This window comes from Diabrotica undecimpunctata, chromosome 3 (assembly GCF_040954645.1).
Source record: "Diabrotica undecimpunctata isolate CICGRU chromosome 3, icDiaUnde3, whole genome shotgun sequence".
In the NCBI taxonomy this organism is placed as follows: Eukaryota; Metazoa; Arthropoda; class Insecta; order Coleoptera; family Chrysomelidae; genus Diabrotica; species Diabrotica undecimpunctata.
The window spans coordinates 36,046,885-36,068,063 of record NC_092805.1 but is presented as its reverse complement, the minus strand read 5'-3'; the positions used below and the strand labels follow the sequence as shown (position 1 = coordinate 36,068,063).

The window sequence follows — 21,179 nt, the reverse complement described above, 5'->3', positions numbered from 1 at the left end:
TTTGGAAAACGAGGTCCAAAAAGAAGAAGAACATCTTGGTTAAAGAACTTCAGAATCTGGTTCAATACAACATCTGTGCAGCTTTTCCGTGCTGCTGCAGATAAGATAAAGATTGCCATGACGATCGCCAACATTCGTAACGGATAGGCACATCAAGAAGGATTAATTTTTGAGTCTTACTATGTCAAACGCTTTCTTTAGGTCAATCAGACACAGAAATGCTGGTATATTATACTCTAATGATTTCTCAGCAATTTGCTTTATAACGAATATTGCATCTGTACACGATCTTCCACTACGAAAGCCCTGTTGTTCATCTGCTAAACTTATCCTCTGATTTATTAGCACTTTTAACATTTTAGTTGTAAGTTTTAGCGTAGTATTTAACAAGTTTATACTTCTGTAGATTTCTGGCTGTTTTTTATCTACTTTTTTGAATAGCAGAATTAGTTCTCTCGTTCTCCATTCTTCCGGTATTTTATAATTTTATTAATTAATGTTGTTAATTGTTCTGTCGTTGCTGCTCCACAATATTTCATTTCAGTAATTAGTTTGGTATCCCGTCTTTACCTGTTGCTTTTCTGTTCTTTAGGTTTTCAAGTATTTTCCGAACTTCTTGTACATTTATACTAATTTCTTCATTTATGGTAATTTCTGGTGTTTCCGGTTCTAGCGTCGTTTGTTCTTCCTCCGCATAGAGCTTTTGTAGGTAGTCAATCCACGTATCTTTTTCTATGTGTTTTGGTTCTATTAGTTCCTTTACTTCCATTGTTTGACCTCTTATAAAGCGCCATATTTCCTTTTGCAGACCGTGAAACTCATGTTCCATTTCTTTCGAAAAGCATTCCCAGTGATCATTTTTTATTTTTCTTACAAGTGCATGCGCTTCGTTTCTAATTGTCTTGTACTTATGGTATGCCTCTTGTGTTTTGGTTGACATGTATTTCAAGTAAGCTTTTTTCTTTTCTTTACATTTTTCCTTCACTTCTGTACAAAACCATGGAGTTCTTCGCCTTGGGAACGATTTATTTTACTTCTATTCGATATAACTTCTGTATACATGGAAGAAAGTAATTTTATTATTCATTATTTTTTTATAGATCTTAATAAAATTAAAAAAGTTTACATGCTGTATAACGAAATCCGCTTGTCGCGTAAATGTACTCTTCCAATTGTTTACTGTGACTGCGAACCACTAACCGCTATTTCGTTTCGTGGCGCTACTTTCGTGACGCTCGCTTTTACTATAGAGAAAAGTAACAACGCCAGTATAAAAGCTTCGATTCAATAACATAAACAAGCAAAGAATTTAACTAAATAAACATGATTCCAACCACACTCTAATAATAAACAACAACACTTACCTTCTCCATTTTAAATTCATTCCTAAAATCTGACTTGTCAATGGGACTGTAGTTATTCTGAATGCTTTCACCTGTCAACAGTTCGTCTTCGCTTGACGATATATCACTTCCTATTTTATTCATTTCTATGTGTACCTTTTTCAACAAAGCAGTGGTCTCTAATGCTTCCCGTTGTTTCGCCACCACAGCCTGAAATATAAGTATTTTTCTTTATTCAATTTTTTTAAATATTTCTACGACATCCTCTGTTTATAACACCCCTGATGTATCATACGAGACATAAACTTTGTGTTTACATAAAATTTGTTTATTCTCAAAAAAATGAAGAATTAAAAATATCGAGTAAAACTTTTTATGAAACAAACTGTGTGATATTGTCAATACTTTCTTATTAATTTAATTAAAAATTTATTAGAAGAGTTTTAATAAAAAACAAAGGAAATGAAACTTTATTTTAAGACAAATTTCTTTTTTATATGCATATATGTACTTACGACTTACCTGCTCTAGAGCCAACTGATGACAGTTCAAATAAATTTCCCTTGATAAGAAGGGAGAAGGTGGTTCTGATAAGGGCGCATTTTCCTCCTTTTTGGGATAGTCAAAATCCAGGTCTGGTGCTTGTGGATTGATGGCCATATCGCTCAACGATACACTTGACCGGTCATCCTCATCATCGCTGTTCAATGAAGTGCCGATAGGAACTTGTTTTAATAACTTATCCGTAGGTTTTGATTCGTCATCAGAGTCAGGACCGAAGTTTAAAAATGGAGGTGCCATACCCCCAGAGCCCTTTTCCTTCAGTAAAAGGGCTATCCGGGTGTCGAGATCAAGAGGCTTGTTTTCTTCTTGTTCATTCTAAAAAAGTATTAATATTTTTATTCGCTAAAGTGGGAGAATTCCCGGGAATTGGCTGTATACCATAATAGTTAAAAAGCTTTTACATTTACAAAGGCTTCTGTTGTAATAGGTAAATATATTAAATATATTTAATTAAAAATTAACCCTTTCAACCACAGCGTCCCCATAAGCATCATATTGCCGAATAGTGGCATTTAACCTTACGAAATAATATGTTCTCTGTAGAAGGACAGTGTATTTACTTATTTATGAATGATGGTGTTATCTAAGAACAAACGCAGTACGAATGACATAAAGTTGATTACGTTAATTTCGCGCGAACTGTCCAACCTCCATACACGTGCAAAGTATTTACACGTAGAATTAAAAACTCAAATATATATACAATAATTGATTTGAATCTAACCAGAAGCTTAATAATTTATGCTCTTTTATTTAAATACACGATAGGTCCTTGTATATGTTTGTAAACATCGACGTCCTTCAGAAAGGACAAACGTACTTCATGCCACAAATTGTGAGTAAAATTTTTCGATTTTGGTTTATTCTAGTTTTGATTTATTTCTTTGTCATCATCATCTGTGCAAATTTCATATTAGCCTATTTTTAAAAATTTAAGGAGCTGTCAGAGATATCAAAAAGTAAAAATAATAGTCATCACTTAATGGTTTAATAATAAACCAGTGGCTGTTGTATAACCAAAACATGGGAGTTAATAAGCATATTTTTTGTTTAGTATATATAGATTGTACATTCTGTGAAACAACAACTGCTTCTAGATGTATCAAGAAAAATAATAATAATTGTGTATTTCCTTTCGTGATAATTCAATATATTTCAGTTTTTAACTTTTTCTTGTGAGTATGTGACTACCTAAAGTAACTTTGCTCTTGTACAAGGACATTCAATAAATCAAAAACCAAAAGAACTATAGTCAAAATCTACTCGCATGTTTTAAAAATCAAAAAAATAATAGAAACAGGCTGGCGAGTTTCAAATTTGTATTTGTATCATTACTTATTTCTTTTTGTGTGACTGATAGCGTTAAATCAACGGTGTCGAAAACAGAATGTCAATGCACCATGGAACAGCGTTGGTTATACATAATATTTGTGCAGCCAAACGATTCAAAAGCTTTAGTGATGTTAAAATGATAACAGCAATCCAAATGTTGGGATTTAAAAAATGTTGATTTTTGAATTTTTTTTTTTGGTTATTAAAATATATATATATATATATATATATATATATATATATATATAATTACCGATGGAGGTAAAGGTCATGTTTAAGAGTAATGTTCTCTTACTAGAGTAGATTTTAAATATGTTTCAACAGTGCAAAGTGTAAATTTTCATTTTAATAAAAACTTTGGAAGTGCCATAAATTACTGCTTGATGAAAATTCTGGTAATTCATCCAGTAGATACCCGGTAAATTTATCTAGTTGTGCACCGCCTCTTTTAATAGTCACGAGTCGCCACTGATTACAATAGTTGATTTTTGTTCAGAACGAACGTTTTCGGTCTTATCAGACCATCTTCAGTAAACTTTGCTTAGTACTTGCTATCACTTGCTCATCACCAAGCAGAGGGCCGGTTCTACATAACTAAGTACTAAGCAAAGTTCACTGAAGATGATCTGATAAGACCGAAGACGTTCGTTCTGTATAAAATCAACTATTGTAATCCATGTGAATTTTTTTATTTAATTTTTAATTATATACATACCTATTACAACAGAAGTTTTCAATTCAATGTAAAAGTTTTTTAAATATTTTTATTGTTACTTGATCTCGAAACAGAAGACTTCATATAAAATACTTTACCCTATCTTTCTCCCTTTCGTTTTCTTTGTGGTTCCTCTTTACCCCATCTCTCTTCCTGTCCCTATCCCTGTCCTTTTCCTTATCTCTATCTCTATCGCGATCCCTGTCTCTATAATCTCTCTCCTTGTTCTTGCTGTGGTGGTGTTTCTCGTCGCTGGAACTCGACCATTTGTTAAGAGAAGCTCCCGGGGGTAGATTGGCCGGAGATCTGTCCCAACTGTCCTGTGACCACTGAGAGGTAGGGACTGGAGTTGGCCAAACTGTAGGTGGTGGAGGTGCAGAAATCGGATGGTACGATGGGGCAAAGGGAAAGTGATTGGGCAGTGGAGGTGGCTGTATAGTGTGTCCATGATAGTCAAAGCTAGAAATCAAACAGTTAAACAATTGCTTTCAATAATTAAAAAACTTACTTTAACGGAGTTGTTCCTGCTGATCCGAAACTTGCAGAAAACTCTGAACTTTGACCGGTAGCATAACCCATATCAGTGCTACTAGGGGTAGGGAAATCTCCTCCACGATAACTCCTTCCTCCACTGTACCTATCCTTCTCCCTCTCTCTATCCCTACTTCTCTCAATATCCCTCTCTCTTAGTTTTTTATCTACGTCTTTGTCTTTATCCTTTTTATATCTATCTGATGGTTCATCAAAATCGTCATCTGCTGGGTCGTAAGGTTTATCTAAATCAACTTTTGTTTTTTCTTCGGTTTTTGGTGTAGTTTCTGTAGTCAATGGAGGTTGGGGTGGTTTCTTTTCAGTAGTAAATACTTCATATTTTTCTTTGCACTAAAATATAAAATAATAACAAAATATAATCACAAAAACGTGATTATGAAAACCAAAATGGACTAATTCCCTGCATAAGATAACAGCTATATCTTCCACAGGAGCATACAGTGTGTAGATAATATTTTTTGGGTTTACTTGTTTTTTTTTGTGAGGGTTAACCATTCTACATCTTCAATTACATATCAAGTAAATAGGGTGTTAAACTTTTTTATTTTTAAACTGTATGTTATCATAATTTTGAAGTTGTTTCTACACTCTCACTATTTGAAAGATTAAATAGCACTGTACAGCTGTTTCAACATAAAATTTAGTAGACTAGGATATGGAATGTTTATAGGAAACACATAATAAATATAGGTATAACAACATACCTTTTCTCCAAATGGATCCAGAAAAACTTCCAATATCTTGCCCATAACACTGGTATTGTTCAGTTTTTCCACGCATGCCTTAGCATTTTTGACTGATTCGAATACGGCTCTACCTATTCCTAGATGCCTACTGGTTACAGGATGATAATAAATAAAAAGTTCCTCAATTGCACCAAATTTCTGTAACATATCTCTAAGAAAATGCGTATCAATATTATCATTGAGATGAAAGATTGTGACTTCGATGGTAGGAGGTTCTCCAACATAGTTTTGATCGATTTTGAACCTAAAATATATTGTTTGATAGCATCAGAATTAATAATATTTAAAACACTACAAAATAATTACAAATATACTGAAATTTATGCTAAGATAAGTAGCAGTTTTTAGTGGATTTAAATCAGCGATCGGCAACCATGCAACTTTTTGCGCGGCCCGCCAAAACAACCATATAATTTTAGGAAAAATGAACAAACTTAGAGCGTGAGCGTGCCGAAATGTGGCCGGTACATTACGCACTAACAGAATAATAGTGGGAAACCTATTTAACTGCGCAAGTTTAATCACCACTCTTCATTGTATTATCCATCAGCATGCACTTTGTGCGAAAGTTGTAAATTTAAAAATGTTATGAATATTGTAGTAGAAATTGACGTAGAATATGAAGATATCGGGGCGTAGAGTTGTGTTATAAAGGTAGCACCTTTTATCGGAACGACCACATTGAGCGTCATAGACGGGAGATGGTTCTTGATAACTGGTCCTCATAAGACAACTAACTCTCACTTATTGCTCCACGTGCCACACCCCGAGCAACTGCATTGGTCTGCAGGCTAAACTGAGTGAGGGTAGCCAGATATGGCGAAAATTCCACCGAGCGATTGCCGGTATAGGCAATCCCACACTTACTGACCAATGGCTTCGAGCGGATGAGTTGGTAAGTGGAAGGGCACTCTTATGTCCTGGCGCTAAGAAATTGGCACGAAAGGCGAATGAATCAAGTAAATGGTCAACGGTATAAAGATGCAGAAGGCAAGGAGAAACCACTGCGTTAAATATACAATTGGATATCTCTAGTACAATCATCATGGCAATGAGTACTAAAAGAAAAAAAGAAACTGATCATGGGAATCGGAGCCCAAGATCCGGCAGAGGAGGAACAGACAAGAATTCCCAGGTCGTTAACCGGCGAAACCGGAACCTTATATTACTCGGGAAACATTGACAACCGACATAGACGTGGAGTAGGAATTATTGTCGATACAGCGGTCAACAAGTCAATAGAGGGTTTTGTCCCAATCTCAGAAAGAGTGATGCTACTACAAATAAGGACATCACACACAAAACTAAATTTGATCCAAGTATATGCGCCAAGGCCTGATGCAACAGAAGCTGAAGTAGAAACATTCTACCAACAAATTGAAGATGAACTGAAAATGACAAAGAACAGGAAAATCACGGTAGTTATGAGCGATTTCAATGCAAAAGTCGGCAAGGGAAGAGCTGGGACAATAATGAGGAAATAATGGGAGATCAAGGACTAGGGGAACGTAACGATAGTGGAGATCGTCTAATACAATTCTGCCAAGAACAAAGTCTACTAATCACAATCACGTTCTTTAAATTACCTATGAGACGGTTATATATATGGCGCTCATATACAGGAGCAGATGTCACATCAGACCATAACCCACTAATCGCTAATGTCACGCTTAAGCTTAAACGTATTAGAAAACCCAAAAGAACTCCAAAATTAGATGTTAGAAAACTGAAAGAAGCTGATATTAAAAACAAACTCCAACAGAAAATATACGAAAACTTTGATAAATTAGATACCAACACCTACGAGATAAACCAACAATGGGAAACATTAAAAAACTGCCTCCTCGTTCCATGCAGAGAACCTCTAAGACCTCCAAAAGCTAATGAACAAGATAGTTGAGTATGGAGAAGAATATGGATTAACAATAAACATCAAAGAAAACTAAATTTATGAGGATATCAAAAACCCAAAATAATGATGAAAGCCTGACAATTAACAGTAAAACTTTAGAACAAGTTGAAAACTGCAATTATATTGGCACAATAATTAATCACACAAACGATTACTCCAAAGAAATCAAAGTTCGAATAGAGAAAGCACGAACAAACTTTAATATAATGAAAAAGGTACTTTGTACAAGAGAACTGAAATTAGATTTGAGAGTTAGTCTGGCAAGGTGTTATATGTTCTCGACTCTACTTTACGGGATAGAAGTATGGACACTTAACGCGTCGACAATTAAAAAGTTGGAAGCATTTGAACTGTGGGTGTATAAAAGAATCCTGAAGATATTATGGACCGAGCATGTAACAAACAACGAAGTCATGAGAAGAGTCAACGAAAGAATGGACATATTGGAAACCATCAAGACACGAAAGCTGCAATACCTGGGGCATGTTATGCGTAATGAAAGATACAACATACTTCTATTAATTATACAAGGGAAAAAAATCCAGTGCAAGAGAAGTGTAAGAGGAGAAGAATCTCATGCTTGCGTAACTTGAGGGAATGGCACGGATGCACATCAATCGAACTATTCATAGCGGCAGCATCTAAGATCAGAATAGCTATGATGACTGCGAACCTCCGTCGCGGAGATGGCACGTAAAGAAGAAGAAGATGAAGATATCATTTATTTTTCTGAAGTAAGATGGCTCAGCCATGGGAAAGTTTTAAAAATATTTTTCGAGTTAGTAGACGAGATTGAAATGTTTTTGGTCGAAAACGGAAATAATATACTAGAATTATCGAATTTTAAATGAACAAACGAGCTTACTTTTCTTGTGGACATTACAACTTACCTCAATAAACTAAATATAACACTACAATGCAAAGGAAAGTTAATCAACAAGCTTTCTACAGAAATAAAAAGTTTTCAGCTTAAAATAAAATTGTTTATTTCTCTACTTGGAAAGAATAATTATTGCCATTTTCCTATTTTGCAATCGTTTTTAACAAAAAACGAGAAACAGTGTTCTTCGAATATTTTTATTGAGTCACTAAAATTACTGGATGATAATTTTCGTCATCGGTTTCAAGATTCTTATGCAAAAGAAATGGATATATGTATTAATATTTGAAAATCCTTTAAAATTTGATATTGTAAAAGCACCAGACAATTTGCAACTAGAGTTAATTGATTTACAATCTAACATTGTACATAAAAATGATTTTAATGAAAATAATTTAATTGTATTTTATTCAAATGTACCAGAAGACAAATTTTCTAATTTGAAAAATTTTGCAAAATCAATGATTTGTATTTTTTACAGCATTTATTTATGCGAACAAACATTTAAGAAGAATTTCATAAAATCAAAATATAGAACTAGGCTGACAGATGAAAATTTAAAATATTTATTGAGGATCACAGTATCCCAAACACTACCGGACTTAATGAATTTAAAAACAATATTCAGGAACAAAAAGCGCATTGAATTTTAATATAAATATGAATAGAATGAAATGTGTAAACTATTTTCCTTAATATTTTATATTTACATATTTATATTTACATATTTATACATATGTAATCGAAATTGTATTTTCTTTTTTCTCTTTTAATATTTGTAAAATTTTTGTTCTCTGAATCTGAATTTATTTGTGTTACATCATTGCTTAAAGCAAGACGATCTGCAATACGAGAAAATGTGCTGGCGGATGCACGAGTATATAGGCCAACAAATAAAAGAAGAACTTACTATCCCCACTCCAGAACTGTTCACCGTGGACGGGCGCATGTGCAGGTAGCTGTCAGTGACGTTTAGTCACAAATCTGACACACCTATGCTAAGTTGCTAAGTAGTCAATTTTTTATAAATTGTGATATTTTGTGATATTCACCTTCACCTTATTTTTAAAGTAATTGTGATGGAGTCGAATAATTAAGATAAGAATCAATATTTCTTGAAATATTTTTTAAAGAATGTTTACTGTCATTTTATATTATTATTTTTATACAATCAAAAGTAAGCCATGTTTTGTAGTGACATTTCTGTTTAATTTTTATGCTTATAAGACATTTAGTTATATTCTCGCCTTCTCTCTGGGAATACTGTTTATTTTATTTATGTAAAAAGAATACTGCATATATTTGGCTAATTAATAACATACAATTTAGCTGTGAATAGCTGCAGATATCTGAAATATAGGGGTTTTGTTAATTTTGCTATATTTGATGACGTCACAAAAAGAAAAGTAGTTAATTGTTTTAATTGTAATTAGTTACGATTTTCTTTGTGTTAGCTAAATCTGGTGCCTCTGGCATAAAAATAGTGACTCGTAAATATCTTTGCGACCAAATGAAGCTACAAGATTTGGCTAATATAGATGACACACCTCATAATTTAAGCAGTTTAATGCAAAGATTTGAATATTTTAAAACGGTGATGAAAGAGAAATGGTTAAAGGTCCATCTAAAAGAGACAGTATTTCTACAAACAAATAGAGATCGGTTAGATAAAACATTTAAACCGGTAGAAAACAAACAAATTTTGAAGACTCCAGTGAAAAGATGAAAAGAAGAAAATCAGAAAAAACATGTTCTTTGTTTTTACAGGCTCGAGGAAAAAGGAATGTTTCAAAAACACTAAAAGGGATCACATACTCTCCAACTTGTGAAGAGAAATACAGAGGTGCTTACAGAAAATTAGATAAACAAGGCATTACTGTTCTTACACCGTTGCAAGCCATAGCAATGTTTGTTGAAGCCGATTTAGCTAAGCGATAATATGAAATTATTAGGAATGCAAATAAATCATTTTATCCATGTTATGCTATCAGTGCTTTGCTATCCATGCTTTACCCGCCCATGGATTGCATAAAGGTTACAAGTACTTCCACAGAGAGCAGTTTGCAAAGTTTGATAAACAACATGGTTTAACACTATCAGTGGCATTTACAAGAAATCCTTTGTTCTCAAAATGACAATGAAAGGAATTCTTTGAAAATTATTTATAAATGGGGTTGTGAGGTAACTCAACAAGCCAGATATTAACAGAAATTTGATGTTGCTGCCTCAGATGCGCATATATTCCTAGCTTCTATTCTTCCACTTTGAATAATATATGGCAAAGAAGGTAAAAAAGTAATTTAATAAAACCCAAGACTGTCCTCATCTAGATTAGTCATGGGTAACACCGTAAATTTTTGAGTGTTAATACAATGACACTGACACAGCTACCTCTATCAGCACAATAAAGTGTCATGACACTGTGTCTCAGTATTAGGTGTTGCATAGTTCAGAAACACTGCGCCAGTGTTACATTGAGCGAGGAACGATGCCCTTGATACTAATTCTAAATATAACTATGCACATAGTTGCCAAACGATGGAATTTCTTTAAAACACACGCTATCAAAATAACATTGGTATAATTAAGTCACTTTTTTATTGCATGAAGTGATCCGAATATTCAAAAAATTGTGGGTAAAATTAAAAGAAAACATTTTATCTCTCGAGGTACATCAGTACATTTAAAGTGAAATTACCCTGAATTGGATACTTCAAGACTGAGTATTATTAGATTCGAAGTTAGTGAAAGAAAGAAAAAATCTATGATGTATAATATTTCCTTCAAAATCTTTTAATTGCTGTAAGTACTTAAACTTAAAGTTATAAATTTTGTTTAATTGTAGATATTTGATGTTTATTTTAAATGGTTCATAGATTTATAGTAATAGTAAAACAATTCTGGGGCATTTCATAGGAGTTCGAACTTTACTAAAAAAATTGATTCCTTATATATGTTCATTCTTTTAATTGCTGACTATAAACTTTCGTTTTTTTTAAGTATGTACTTTTACAAATATACTCGCGGCAACAACGCATAATACATAATTAAATTTGTGAGCTTGTGGGTATGCTGTAATTTATTGTATGTGTGTCGAAGATTAACGAAAAAGAAACTGAGACTGTGTCCTGTGTCGACACTGCGTACGACAGTGAGACGCTGTATCACAAACTATGTATTTTAATACGCTGTGTTAGTGTGTTGGACTGTGTCATAGGTGTCACTGTGTCATTTCATTTGTATCAATACGATTGACACACTCTAACGTGTCAATACGAGAGTGCCATTCAACATAGTATTACACATCTCTAAATTGCAGACCTATATGATTTAGGTTTGTGAAATAAACTATTGATGTAACATACAAAGACATCAGTAACATTGAAGAATCTGCTAAGAACTTAACACATACTGAAGTTGGTAGAGTTACTTGGCTGGTTGAATTGATTTGGAGGCACGAAAAACTATTGGAACATAGGTATAATTGTATCTATATACAAGAAATAAAAGAAATCTCTACAAAGTAATTACCTACTCTCCTGAACATGATATACAAAATATTGGGCGTAGACTCCAGAAAAAAAATCAATAATCAATCAAATATTCATTCTAAATCAAGGTTCAAGGAATTCATAGCCACCACCTTTTTGTGGATTTTTGATGTGCCTATGATATCATCAAAATAATAAATAAGTTTTACAAAGCAATGGTAAAAAAGTGAAATCAACACTCAAGACTCAAGTGTAAGGTTAGAGTGCCGAATAGAATGTCAAAACTAGACTGGCTAGGATTACGACAATGAGATAATAACATAAGCATCAATTATTAATAGAAGCATACAAATACTATATCAAGATGCAATTAATGCTATATCAAGAATGCAACAAAATAACTTAAATGAGCAACATGAAACTTTAGAAACGGTGAAAGAACTCTGCTACTTCGTGTCACTGCAAAAACAACACATTCAAAGAAATAAGAAAAAGAATATGTGTGTCTAACCACTGTTATTTTGGCCTAGGCCCTCAACTAAGAGCAAGAAATATGTTAAGAGCAACAAAGTACAAACTTTATAAAACAATAATGTGCCCAGTGCTCACTTATGGATCAGAAACATGGGCAATGATGACTCAAGATGAAGAGTTACTACTAAAATAACGATGCTGAATAGGCCAGTCAGAAGAAGAAGAAGAAGGGGACAACCTAAACTCAGATATCTGGATGTTATGCAGGATGATTTAAGGAAGATTGAAGTAAGGGGATGGAGATGAGATGACACCCAACAGGAAAAGATGAAAGAATGTTTTGAGGCAGGCCAGGCTTCATGAAGGGCTGTAGCACCCTAGAGATTAGAACATATAATTTCTAAGCCGTAAAAAAATTCATATATCTAGGCTCACAAGTCAATCACAATAATGCAATAAGAGCAGAAATCAACAGAATAATATATTTAGCAAATAGAGCTATTTTGGATTAGAGAAGCTTTTAACTACAACTATAATCACAAAATGAACAAAACCATCGATAATAGAACACTTATTAAACCTGTCCTCACCTACACACCAGTAACAGTGACTATATATAAAGTGGTGCAGGAGGATGCAATAAGGCACAGGTGCAATAATTTTTAGCTATACCGCCTTAACAATGAACCTGCTGTTTTAGATCTATCAAAATAAAGGGGCTGTGGTGGCTAGGCCCCATGAGAGTGAGAATGAACAAGTTGGAGTCAGCAAAACTCATTTATAAACAAAGACGAAATGGAGGATGAAAGAGGCTCAGAGGACGATTCAAGGAAAAGTTAAGAATATTGTTGGGTTGGGTATAAAATCAGTTTATATATTTTTTTTGAAAATGATTTCCAGATTGGAAAGCAAAACATCAAAACAAATGTAAAATGTAATTCTCATTACAATCAATTGTCATTTAATTTCTCCAAATCATATATAATCCATATCAATATAACTTTAACTTAAACATGCCACACAAAAATATTTTCTGAACATATTTATAAATGAAGATGGCACTAAAGCAATTTCCAAATGGTTAACTTTACATTTTTGTTAGAGTATTCTTTGTCAGATGACAATGAATTATTTCCAAGTAAAATGGTTCTTAATAATGAGTTTTTCTTCTATTTTATCAGTACATAATTCTATAGGAGTCATAAAATATCAATGGTAAAATCTACAAATGTTTTGTAATTATCTACTTGTAAAAAAGTTTAGTATTTAATAGTTTAACCAAATTCTTTGCTTTAACATAAAACATAACCTCAACATTTTATACCAGAAAATGTAAAAATGAATATTTTTGTATTTATTACAAACATAATCATGTAGCCTGTACAGTTTTAACGTCAAAACAGCTTTTTTATTGAATCCCATAATAGCATTATGACAGTGACTATTAAAATTGTATGATTGTCAATAACAATCAATTTCTCTTGGTAAAATTTTGGATAAAATATTGTATAGTCCCTTGGTTGTCTAATTTATTTTATTATATATATTCTTTGCCATTGTATTACTCAATATTTCCGATATTCCCTTGACATATTAGCTAGTGTACAATGTACACACTATTACTTCATTAACCACTAGTGTTTCTTAAATATATATATATAAAATGGTTAAGAAATAGTGTTCTTTTTACTAATATAAACTTAAAATACAAAATGTAATCATTATTTACCTAATAATACTAGTTTAAAATAATGTACTATTAAAAATAAGTATATTATAACCTCACTTTTTAAATATATTTTCATAAAACCATTTTGATTCAATATAATAGGTTTTAAATGTAAGAAAATACTTGTAAATGCTACTGCGTATTATTTCTTTATTAAAATATGATTGTTAACAGATTAACAAAACATAATTATTTGCAGAAACAAATCATTAAGAACTTAGTTTTGAATAAATAGAAAATGGTGATCAGCAATAGCATTAAGTCTAGTTTTTGTTAAACATAAACTTTGAAACATTATGATTATTTACCATATAATTTTGGATCATAGTAACAAAGAATATACAGGCATATCTATATTCTTTGATAGTAATTATAGGGCATCATAACCTCACTTTTTGAGTATATGTTTACTTGAGCAAAAACATTAATTATTATTATCTGTGTAATAACTTTGTATGTGTAATACCAAATTAATACTAGGAAACTTTTCTATACCACCTTAGTTGTAATTTATCTTTATTAAAATATTACACATTTTTCTTAAATAAATAATTCTTTAGAAAGAAAATCTAATCAAAAAGCTTTGTTTTAGATTAAGGCTGTATCTTCATGAGGTAAGCTTAATTGAATGAGTAAAGTTGATCAAAAAGTTAAATTCGACTTTAATGTATATTTTTTATACTTAACAGAAACTTATTACTACTATTAGACTTAACTCAAAAGTAATTATATTTCCAAAATTAGTGTTGGTTTTTGTGAAAAATAATGTAACATTTCTAATCTCAATTTCTTTGAGAATATAACCTAAATTGTGAACCTTTTCTTCACTAATATAACTTAATAATATAACAATAATAACTTTTGAAAATGATGAGTTTTGTCAACTCAAAGAATAAAAATATTCTCATTGTAATGTTTTCCAACCTTTGTAAATCAAATAAAAAGTTACAATGCTATAAAAGTACAAATGTCAAGTTTTGTGAAAAATATTATTTGTCAAAACATATGTGTGTACTTCAGAACCTTCCCAATGTATTCCTTATATATTTTTTAATGATTAATAATTTAAGTAATATTACCTAGGAACTGGCAGGTCTAGTGTTTCCAATCTAGCCCATATTCTTGTCAAGTTGGATCTAGGATCTCTTGGTATAACAGGAGGGTAAGAAGTGTCATTTGGTATAACTCCATCGTACCTATATATCTTCGCCGTAGCTCCCTTTTTTATTAATGGGTCAACTATTAATTTGTAGTTTCTAGGAAGCTTCTGGTTTGCCTGACCATGTCCATGTCTTTCCATGGTAGTCCCATTCATACCTCTATGAAAAAAGTAAATTATTTTGTTTATGAATTAAAATATTCAGTTTTATAATTTTATCTTACCTATCGCAGTGTTTCTAATTCGCAATTTAATAACAAAATAAAAAGTAAACAATAATTACAACTCAACTTGGTTCGAATATGAAATACGCGGGCATATTACTGACACAATAATTTTAATCTTTGATTTTATTTACAATAACTAGCAATAAGTTTAATAATCTAAGATTTTTTGAACGGACTAGACAACGATATTTTTAAATAAAAAACCCAGCGAGAAGCACTATGTTGTACTACCTAACCTCGTTAAATGTCATCATTGTAGCAAGCAAAAGTCATAAAATGAGGACTGAGACTGGGACATTGGACAGCTAACCTTAAGTAAAAATATATTGTAAAACTAATATATAAGTAAAACTTTAATATTTCCTTTAACTAATATAATAAATTATTTGTACTTTTTGTAAATACATAAAAAATATGTATGTATAACAGTTTGTTTTCGTTGTTAAGTAGGTCTTTATTGAAAGTAAGGCATGGCTAATACGCCCATGTACGGGTGAATAGTTTTATTAAATTTTTATAATATTAATGTAAGTCTACAAAAAAAGTACATCAAAATAATATAATAAAATTTATTTATGTGTAAATACACAATTATTCCCTTTTTATACGGAATAATTTTACTATATAAACCTGGTTTTGTTGATCTAAAGAGCATCTGTCTGAATGTCCGGTCGGCGTCAGCAAATGAATGAAGGTAAAGGAGATAATAAGATCAGACTTTAATTTAAATTAAATTGTATAACTATACGTTGCTACTATTACGTTCTATTAAAAATTCTCATATAAATAAAAAGTATGACCACAAATGCACAAATGTTGGTAGTCATGGTAATCTATTAAATCGAAAATACAATTGTTACAACTGCTCTGGCCTCTGGCGAATGTCACATGTCACCTCTTGTTGACATTTCATTACGTAAGTCAATTTTTCTAAAGTTTTATCAATTTTATAATTCCTTTAACCAAAATGGTATTCGAAAGGTTCTTGAAATTCCCTAAAATATTTTCAGTAAAGGCTCAAGACGACGATGAAGAATTAGTGGATCCACAGGAAACTTTAAGGGTAAATATGATATAACCTAAAAATAACCCTCTTAAATTGGTTATGAAAGTTATAGAATTTGTCCAAAAGTAGGAACATTAAAAAAATGTTTATACAATGGTAAGAACAGTTTATAACAGTAAAAGATAAAACAAAAATATTATTTTGAATTATGAACAACACATACCCTCTAGAGGAGCATCAAGAGGCAATGAAAACGCTAGAGAAATAGGATAAGTAGTATGTAATCTGTTCAAAGTTATAAACAAAATGAAAAAGTAATCTTAGAAAAATAAAGAAAGTTGGTAACTCTGTGAGTGCTGGATTGCTAGGGTAATGACTAATATAATATTTAAAATAACTATAATTAACATATATAAAATAATGAAATAATTTGATTTAAGAGAAGACTATAAAGAGGATATAATTTCGAAAATGGTTTCAGAAACTATAGCAAATATGGTTAAACATTCTAGTGGTTTTTCTTATATTTTTTAAAGATCGAAGTGTTTAAATTAAAATATATTTATTTGTTGTATGTACTTTTTATTACATACTGATATTTATTTAATCGTTGTATTTTTTCCTTTCAGGAGAAGTGTAGAGACACAGAACACTGCCAAAAACTAGCTGAGAAGTACCAAGCATGTAATGACAGAGTTAATTCTAGATCACGTACAACAGAAACCTGTGTTGAAGAACTTTTTGATTTACTGCATGCTGTAGACCATTGTGTGACCAAAGACCTCTTCAGTAAATTAAAATAAGTTGATATTATTTTGTAAATTATTGATGTTATGGAGTAAGTAGATAATTTAGAAGAAATAAACATTATTACATAGTGTGATTTTTTGTCAATATTTGCAAACCTGTGGTAAATTTGTATTCGATTTGTTATAAATGGGTTTCAAAAATGGTTACCAAAAAAATTTTTGTGTTTAAAACGTAACACTGTAAAGAAACTAACATTAAAAACACAGTATCTACATATTTTGAACATATAAATACACTTTGAACCCTAAGACGGATGATGCCTTCTCTGGACTGTATAGACATTGATTTGAATTTATACTTTCCTATTGTTTTGTCTTATGTGCTCCAGACATTATAAAACACCACAGATGTAGTAGTTTTCTCCAATTTTTACAATCTGCAAACTACAACTTATATTAGAACAGTGAAAATTGTTCCATGTTACCCAGGTTAGATTTATATACATTTCAATATGCAGATAAAATGTTAACTTTGTACCAACATTTCAACAGGGTTTTCTGTTGGGCCTGGGCTATTCAAGTATTAGTGTTTCAGTTGGTACTTTAATCAAAATTTGGAAGTATTAATAAAAGCAACAAGCCATCATTGTTCAAAGCAGGAAAGAAATAATAACAGAACAAAAAAGAGTGTTGAATCACAATGGCCTACTAGCTCAAGAAATAAAATATTAGGAAAGAAAACAATAGAGAGCAACCAGAAAAAACTAAATAATCACAAGTAAGAAAGGACTCCGCAACTATCCTTATGGAAAACTGGCCTCTGTCAAATTTAACAAAACTTTGGTCAATGATAGTTCTCAGTGCATAGATTCAAAAAGTCCATAGTAGTTCAAGTTCAAAGTCCAAGCCACAGCCTTCTAAAGTTATTGGATTCAGGTGCTCAGTGTATGTTAAGCGCGCTTATTCACAGTCAAGTGAACAAAAATATTGATTTTTGAAAGAATAGAGACATATTTACTTGATGCATATTTGAACAGTGAATATGAATCAGTGTTCAAAAATAGACGCATTGTATTTTAGTCTTCAGAAAACTGCCAAAAAGTCTTCGAAAAACTGAGGAACATTAATAGAAAACATGCTGCTAGAGCGACATAAGAATTATCATGTTTTCACTAATGCTGCACACTTATCAAATACCACCATGCTGCAGTTCCGCCTTTATTTTCAGAAAACTACTAAAGCGCTTTGAAAAAACTGAAGAACAAAGGACAAGTGCTGCTAAAGCGGCACAAGGCATCTCACGTTTTCACACATGTAGAATTAAAAAAACCTGACCTCAGGATGGCAACAGCACCATTTCATTAAAAAAAAAACGCTAAATCGTTATTAAAAAAATCACCTCAGTGACACCACTTACTACATAGATAATACCTAAAATTTCATGTTATTACAGAATATCTTTAAGATTTTTTTAGAAAAAAAATTCATTCAATAGCCAGCAGTTGAGATCATGCTATGCTAAATTTCAATCTTTATGGCAAATTCGGGTTTAAGTTATCTTCAACTATCTGTATGATAAGATTCTGCTGATTTCTGTTAGATGCATCATAAGTCGTATTAAATAACGACCTATCAGGATACTTAACATTGGGTGGATGTCTTACAAGGCTTAAAAACCACAACACACTGATTATTTGAACACAAGTACTCACAGTTCTAGTACCAGATTGACAGGTACAGTAGTAGCCCCTAATCAGATCTTCAACTAGACTAAAACCTAGAAAATATTCGAACTTTTATGAATCTGGGTTCATATATATTCTATGTATGTGCAATGAATGCAATTGGAACACATGTTCCTCCTGCTTTGCTTTTTCTTTGACAGAGAAAGAAAGATGAACTTATGATCAATGTACCTACTGGAAGTACAGCCTTCGCTCAAGAAAAAGGATGAATGCCTTCCTGCATTTTCTATCTGTGGCTGCAACATTTTTTAAGGTATACAAAGGCTTCTAAAACCAACAAAGTTTTGTTGTTACTTGATGGCCATGGTAGTCATAAAAGTTTTGAAGCTCTCCAGTTTGCAAAGGAAAACCGTATTATGTTTTGTTTTCCTGCTCACTGTTCTCATCACGTTCAACCTTTGGACGTAGGATTTTTTAGATAACTTCAAACTTACTATAGCCAAGAAATTCAATTATGGCTGTGACAGAATCCAGGTAAAACAATGGGCCAATTTAAAGTAATAGAGCATATTTAAAAAGTGCTCTACCATCAAATGAAATCAACTTAATGCATTTAAAAAGACAAGAATACAACCGTTCAATCCAGATGTTTTTGAGGATTGGCAATTTTTGCCGTCTATAACAACAGATGGAGACAATTCTGAACAAAACCCACTGCCAGGATGTTCTGACCAGAACTCATCACCAGAACATTGGAACAAAAATTTTTCTTCTATTAAAAGTTTATCAAAAAGACCCACTGATCAGAAATCAACATCATTGTCAGTCCTAAACTTTTCGGCAGAAGATATTTGTCCTCCTCCTCCTTTAGCTGGAGTATCTGAATTAACGCAGAAAAGGAGTAGAAAATGGGGTAAAACAGGATATTTAAATTCAACTCCAGAAATTGAAGATATAAAACAAAAAATTGCAGAAAAAGAAGCAAAAAAAGGAAACAAGACGCCAGAAAAGTTAAAAGGCGAGTTCGTGTTTCAACTACAAATAGTTCTGAAGACGGTTGTGTATGCTCTTTTGAAGAAGACGACTCGGACTATGCAGCTTGCGTTTACTGCAATGAACTATTTTCGCATTCACGATCCGAAGAAAAATGGATTCGTTGTCAAGTGTGTAAGAATTGGTGTCACACTGAATGTGCAGACGTAAATCCTCGACAAAAACAATTTGTGTGTGAGTTGTGCACGTAAATTTTTTATTCTTAACCCTAGAACCACACGGTTATGTCGGATCCGACATCGAGTCTGACATTTTATGCGTATAAGGTAGTGGGGTGGGGTTCGGCGTCTACTGCCGTCTAGTACCCTCCTAAGTAGTCGTTCTCTTGATGCCCACGAAGTAAGGTGAGTCAAACGTTTTTCGTTCGGATTTTATTACGCAGTTGATGTCGGATACGACGTTACCGTGTGGTTTACGTAATATTTTTTTTTTAGAAAATTGAATTTAATCGAAGATATTTATCTAAAAAGGAGATTTTGGAAGAAATTTCTAAAATAGAAGATAAAGAAAGCGATTCATCCATAGATGGCAGTGTAAATTGAGGACAACATTTTATCGGATCATAACTATGAGGATATCGAGTATGTACCCTCTGACTGTGACGAAAATGACGGAGGTATGGACGTGCCTTTAGCAAATGAACCACTAGATGAGAGAAACTCTTTTTTGGGTACAGATAATGAAACAATTTGGACTGACATTCCTTTGAGTAGTATACACTCTCGAACTCCTTCGAGAAATATTATTACCCACCTTCCAGGAGCAAAGGGTAAAGCCAAAGAGATGATTGAACTGATTCTTCAATATACTAATGAAGAAATTGAGAGAAAATCATCGTCATATAATTCAGAACAGTCTTACATATCTTCCAACAGATGTTACAGAAATAAAGTCCTTTATTGGCTTGCTATATTTGCTTGGTGCACTAAAAAATTCAGGCTTGACATTACTGGATGTGTTTTCTCCAGTTTTTGGTCCCAATTTATTTCGTTGCGTCATGAGCAAAAATCTTTTTGAGTTTTTGTTGAGAGTGCTCCGCTTCGATTCTAAGATCACGAAGGAACAACGAAGGAGAACAGATAAATTTGCTCCATTCAGAGAACTCTGGAGTTTATTCGAAAGTAATTGCAGACAAAATTACACTCCATCGGAGTATATAACCGTGGATGAGACTTTGTTAAGCTTTAGGGGAAGATGCCCGTTTAAAATGTATATACCAAGTAAACCAGATAAGTATGGACTCAAAAATTATTTCTCTTTGTGATGCAAGAACTTTCTATTTCTATGGAGGAATTCCTTACGTTGGCAAAGAGAACGGACCACAAAGTGACCTGCTGTTACCAACTCAATATGTTCTCTAACTGGTAGAACCCATCAAGAACTCAAACAGAAACGTTACCACCGACAACTGGTTTTCGTCTTGTCAACTGTCTGAGGAACTTGGGAAGAATAATCTAACTTTAGTAGGCACCCTTCGAAAAAATAAGAGGGATATTCCTAAATCCTTTATTGACATAAAAGGGATTTCTACTGAGTCATCACGATTTTTGTACAGTCCAGAT

General features: G+C 32.4%; 2 protein-coding genes across 2 annotated transcripts in view; one reads left to right on the top strand and one right to left on the bottom strand.

Annotated features, from left to right (window-relative positions):
• Set1 (SET domain containing 1) overlaps positions 1-15,553 on the bottom strand; it is a 49,250-nt gene extending 33,697 nt beyond the window's left edge. Inside the window, exons 1-7 of the mRNA XM_072525719.1 lie at positions 15,122-15,553; positions 14,818-15,057; positions 5,211-5,496; positions 4,463-4,836; positions 4,053-4,413; positions 1,866-2,222; positions 1,365-1,553 (exon numbers count right to left, since the gene is read on the bottom strand). Coding sequence (XP_072381820.1) covers positions 1,365-1,553; positions 1,866-2,222; positions 4,053-4,413; positions 4,463-4,836; positions 5,211-5,496; positions 14,818-15,053 — 1,803 coding nt within the window. The 5' untranslated portion in view covers positions 15,054-15,057; positions 15,122-15,553. The remainder of the gene's footprint in view (positions 1-1,364; positions 1,554-1,865; positions 2,223-4,052; positions 4,414-4,462; positions 4,837-5,210; positions 5,497-14,817; positions 15,058-15,121) is intronic.
• Positions 15,554-16,010: 457 nt separating this feature from the next.
• On the top strand, positions 16,011-17,013 carry LOC140436684 (cytochrome b-c1 complex subunit 6, mitochondrial-like). Its single transcript, XM_072525720.1, has 2 exons — positions 16,011-16,187; positions 16,760-17,013. Exons 1-2 carry the CDS (start codon positions 16,092-16,094, stop codon positions 16,931-16,933), a joined length of 270 nt encoding a protein of 89 aa, XP_072381821.1. The 5' UTR covers positions 16,011-16,091; the 3' UTR covers positions 16,934-17,013.
• Positions 17,014-21,179: the final 4,166 nt, after the last annotated feature.

What these genes read in the sequence shown, in the direction of transcription:
- LOC140436684 (XM_072525720.1), top strand. Translation starts at nt 16,092, where the DNA reads ATGGTATTCGAAAGGTTCTTGAAATTCCCTAAAATATTTTCAGTAAAG. An exon ending in ATCCACAGGAAACTTTAAGG is followed by an intron (nt 16,188 to 16,759) that starts GTAAATATGATA and finishes TTTTCCTTTCAG; the next exon opens with GAGAAGTGTAGAGACACAGA.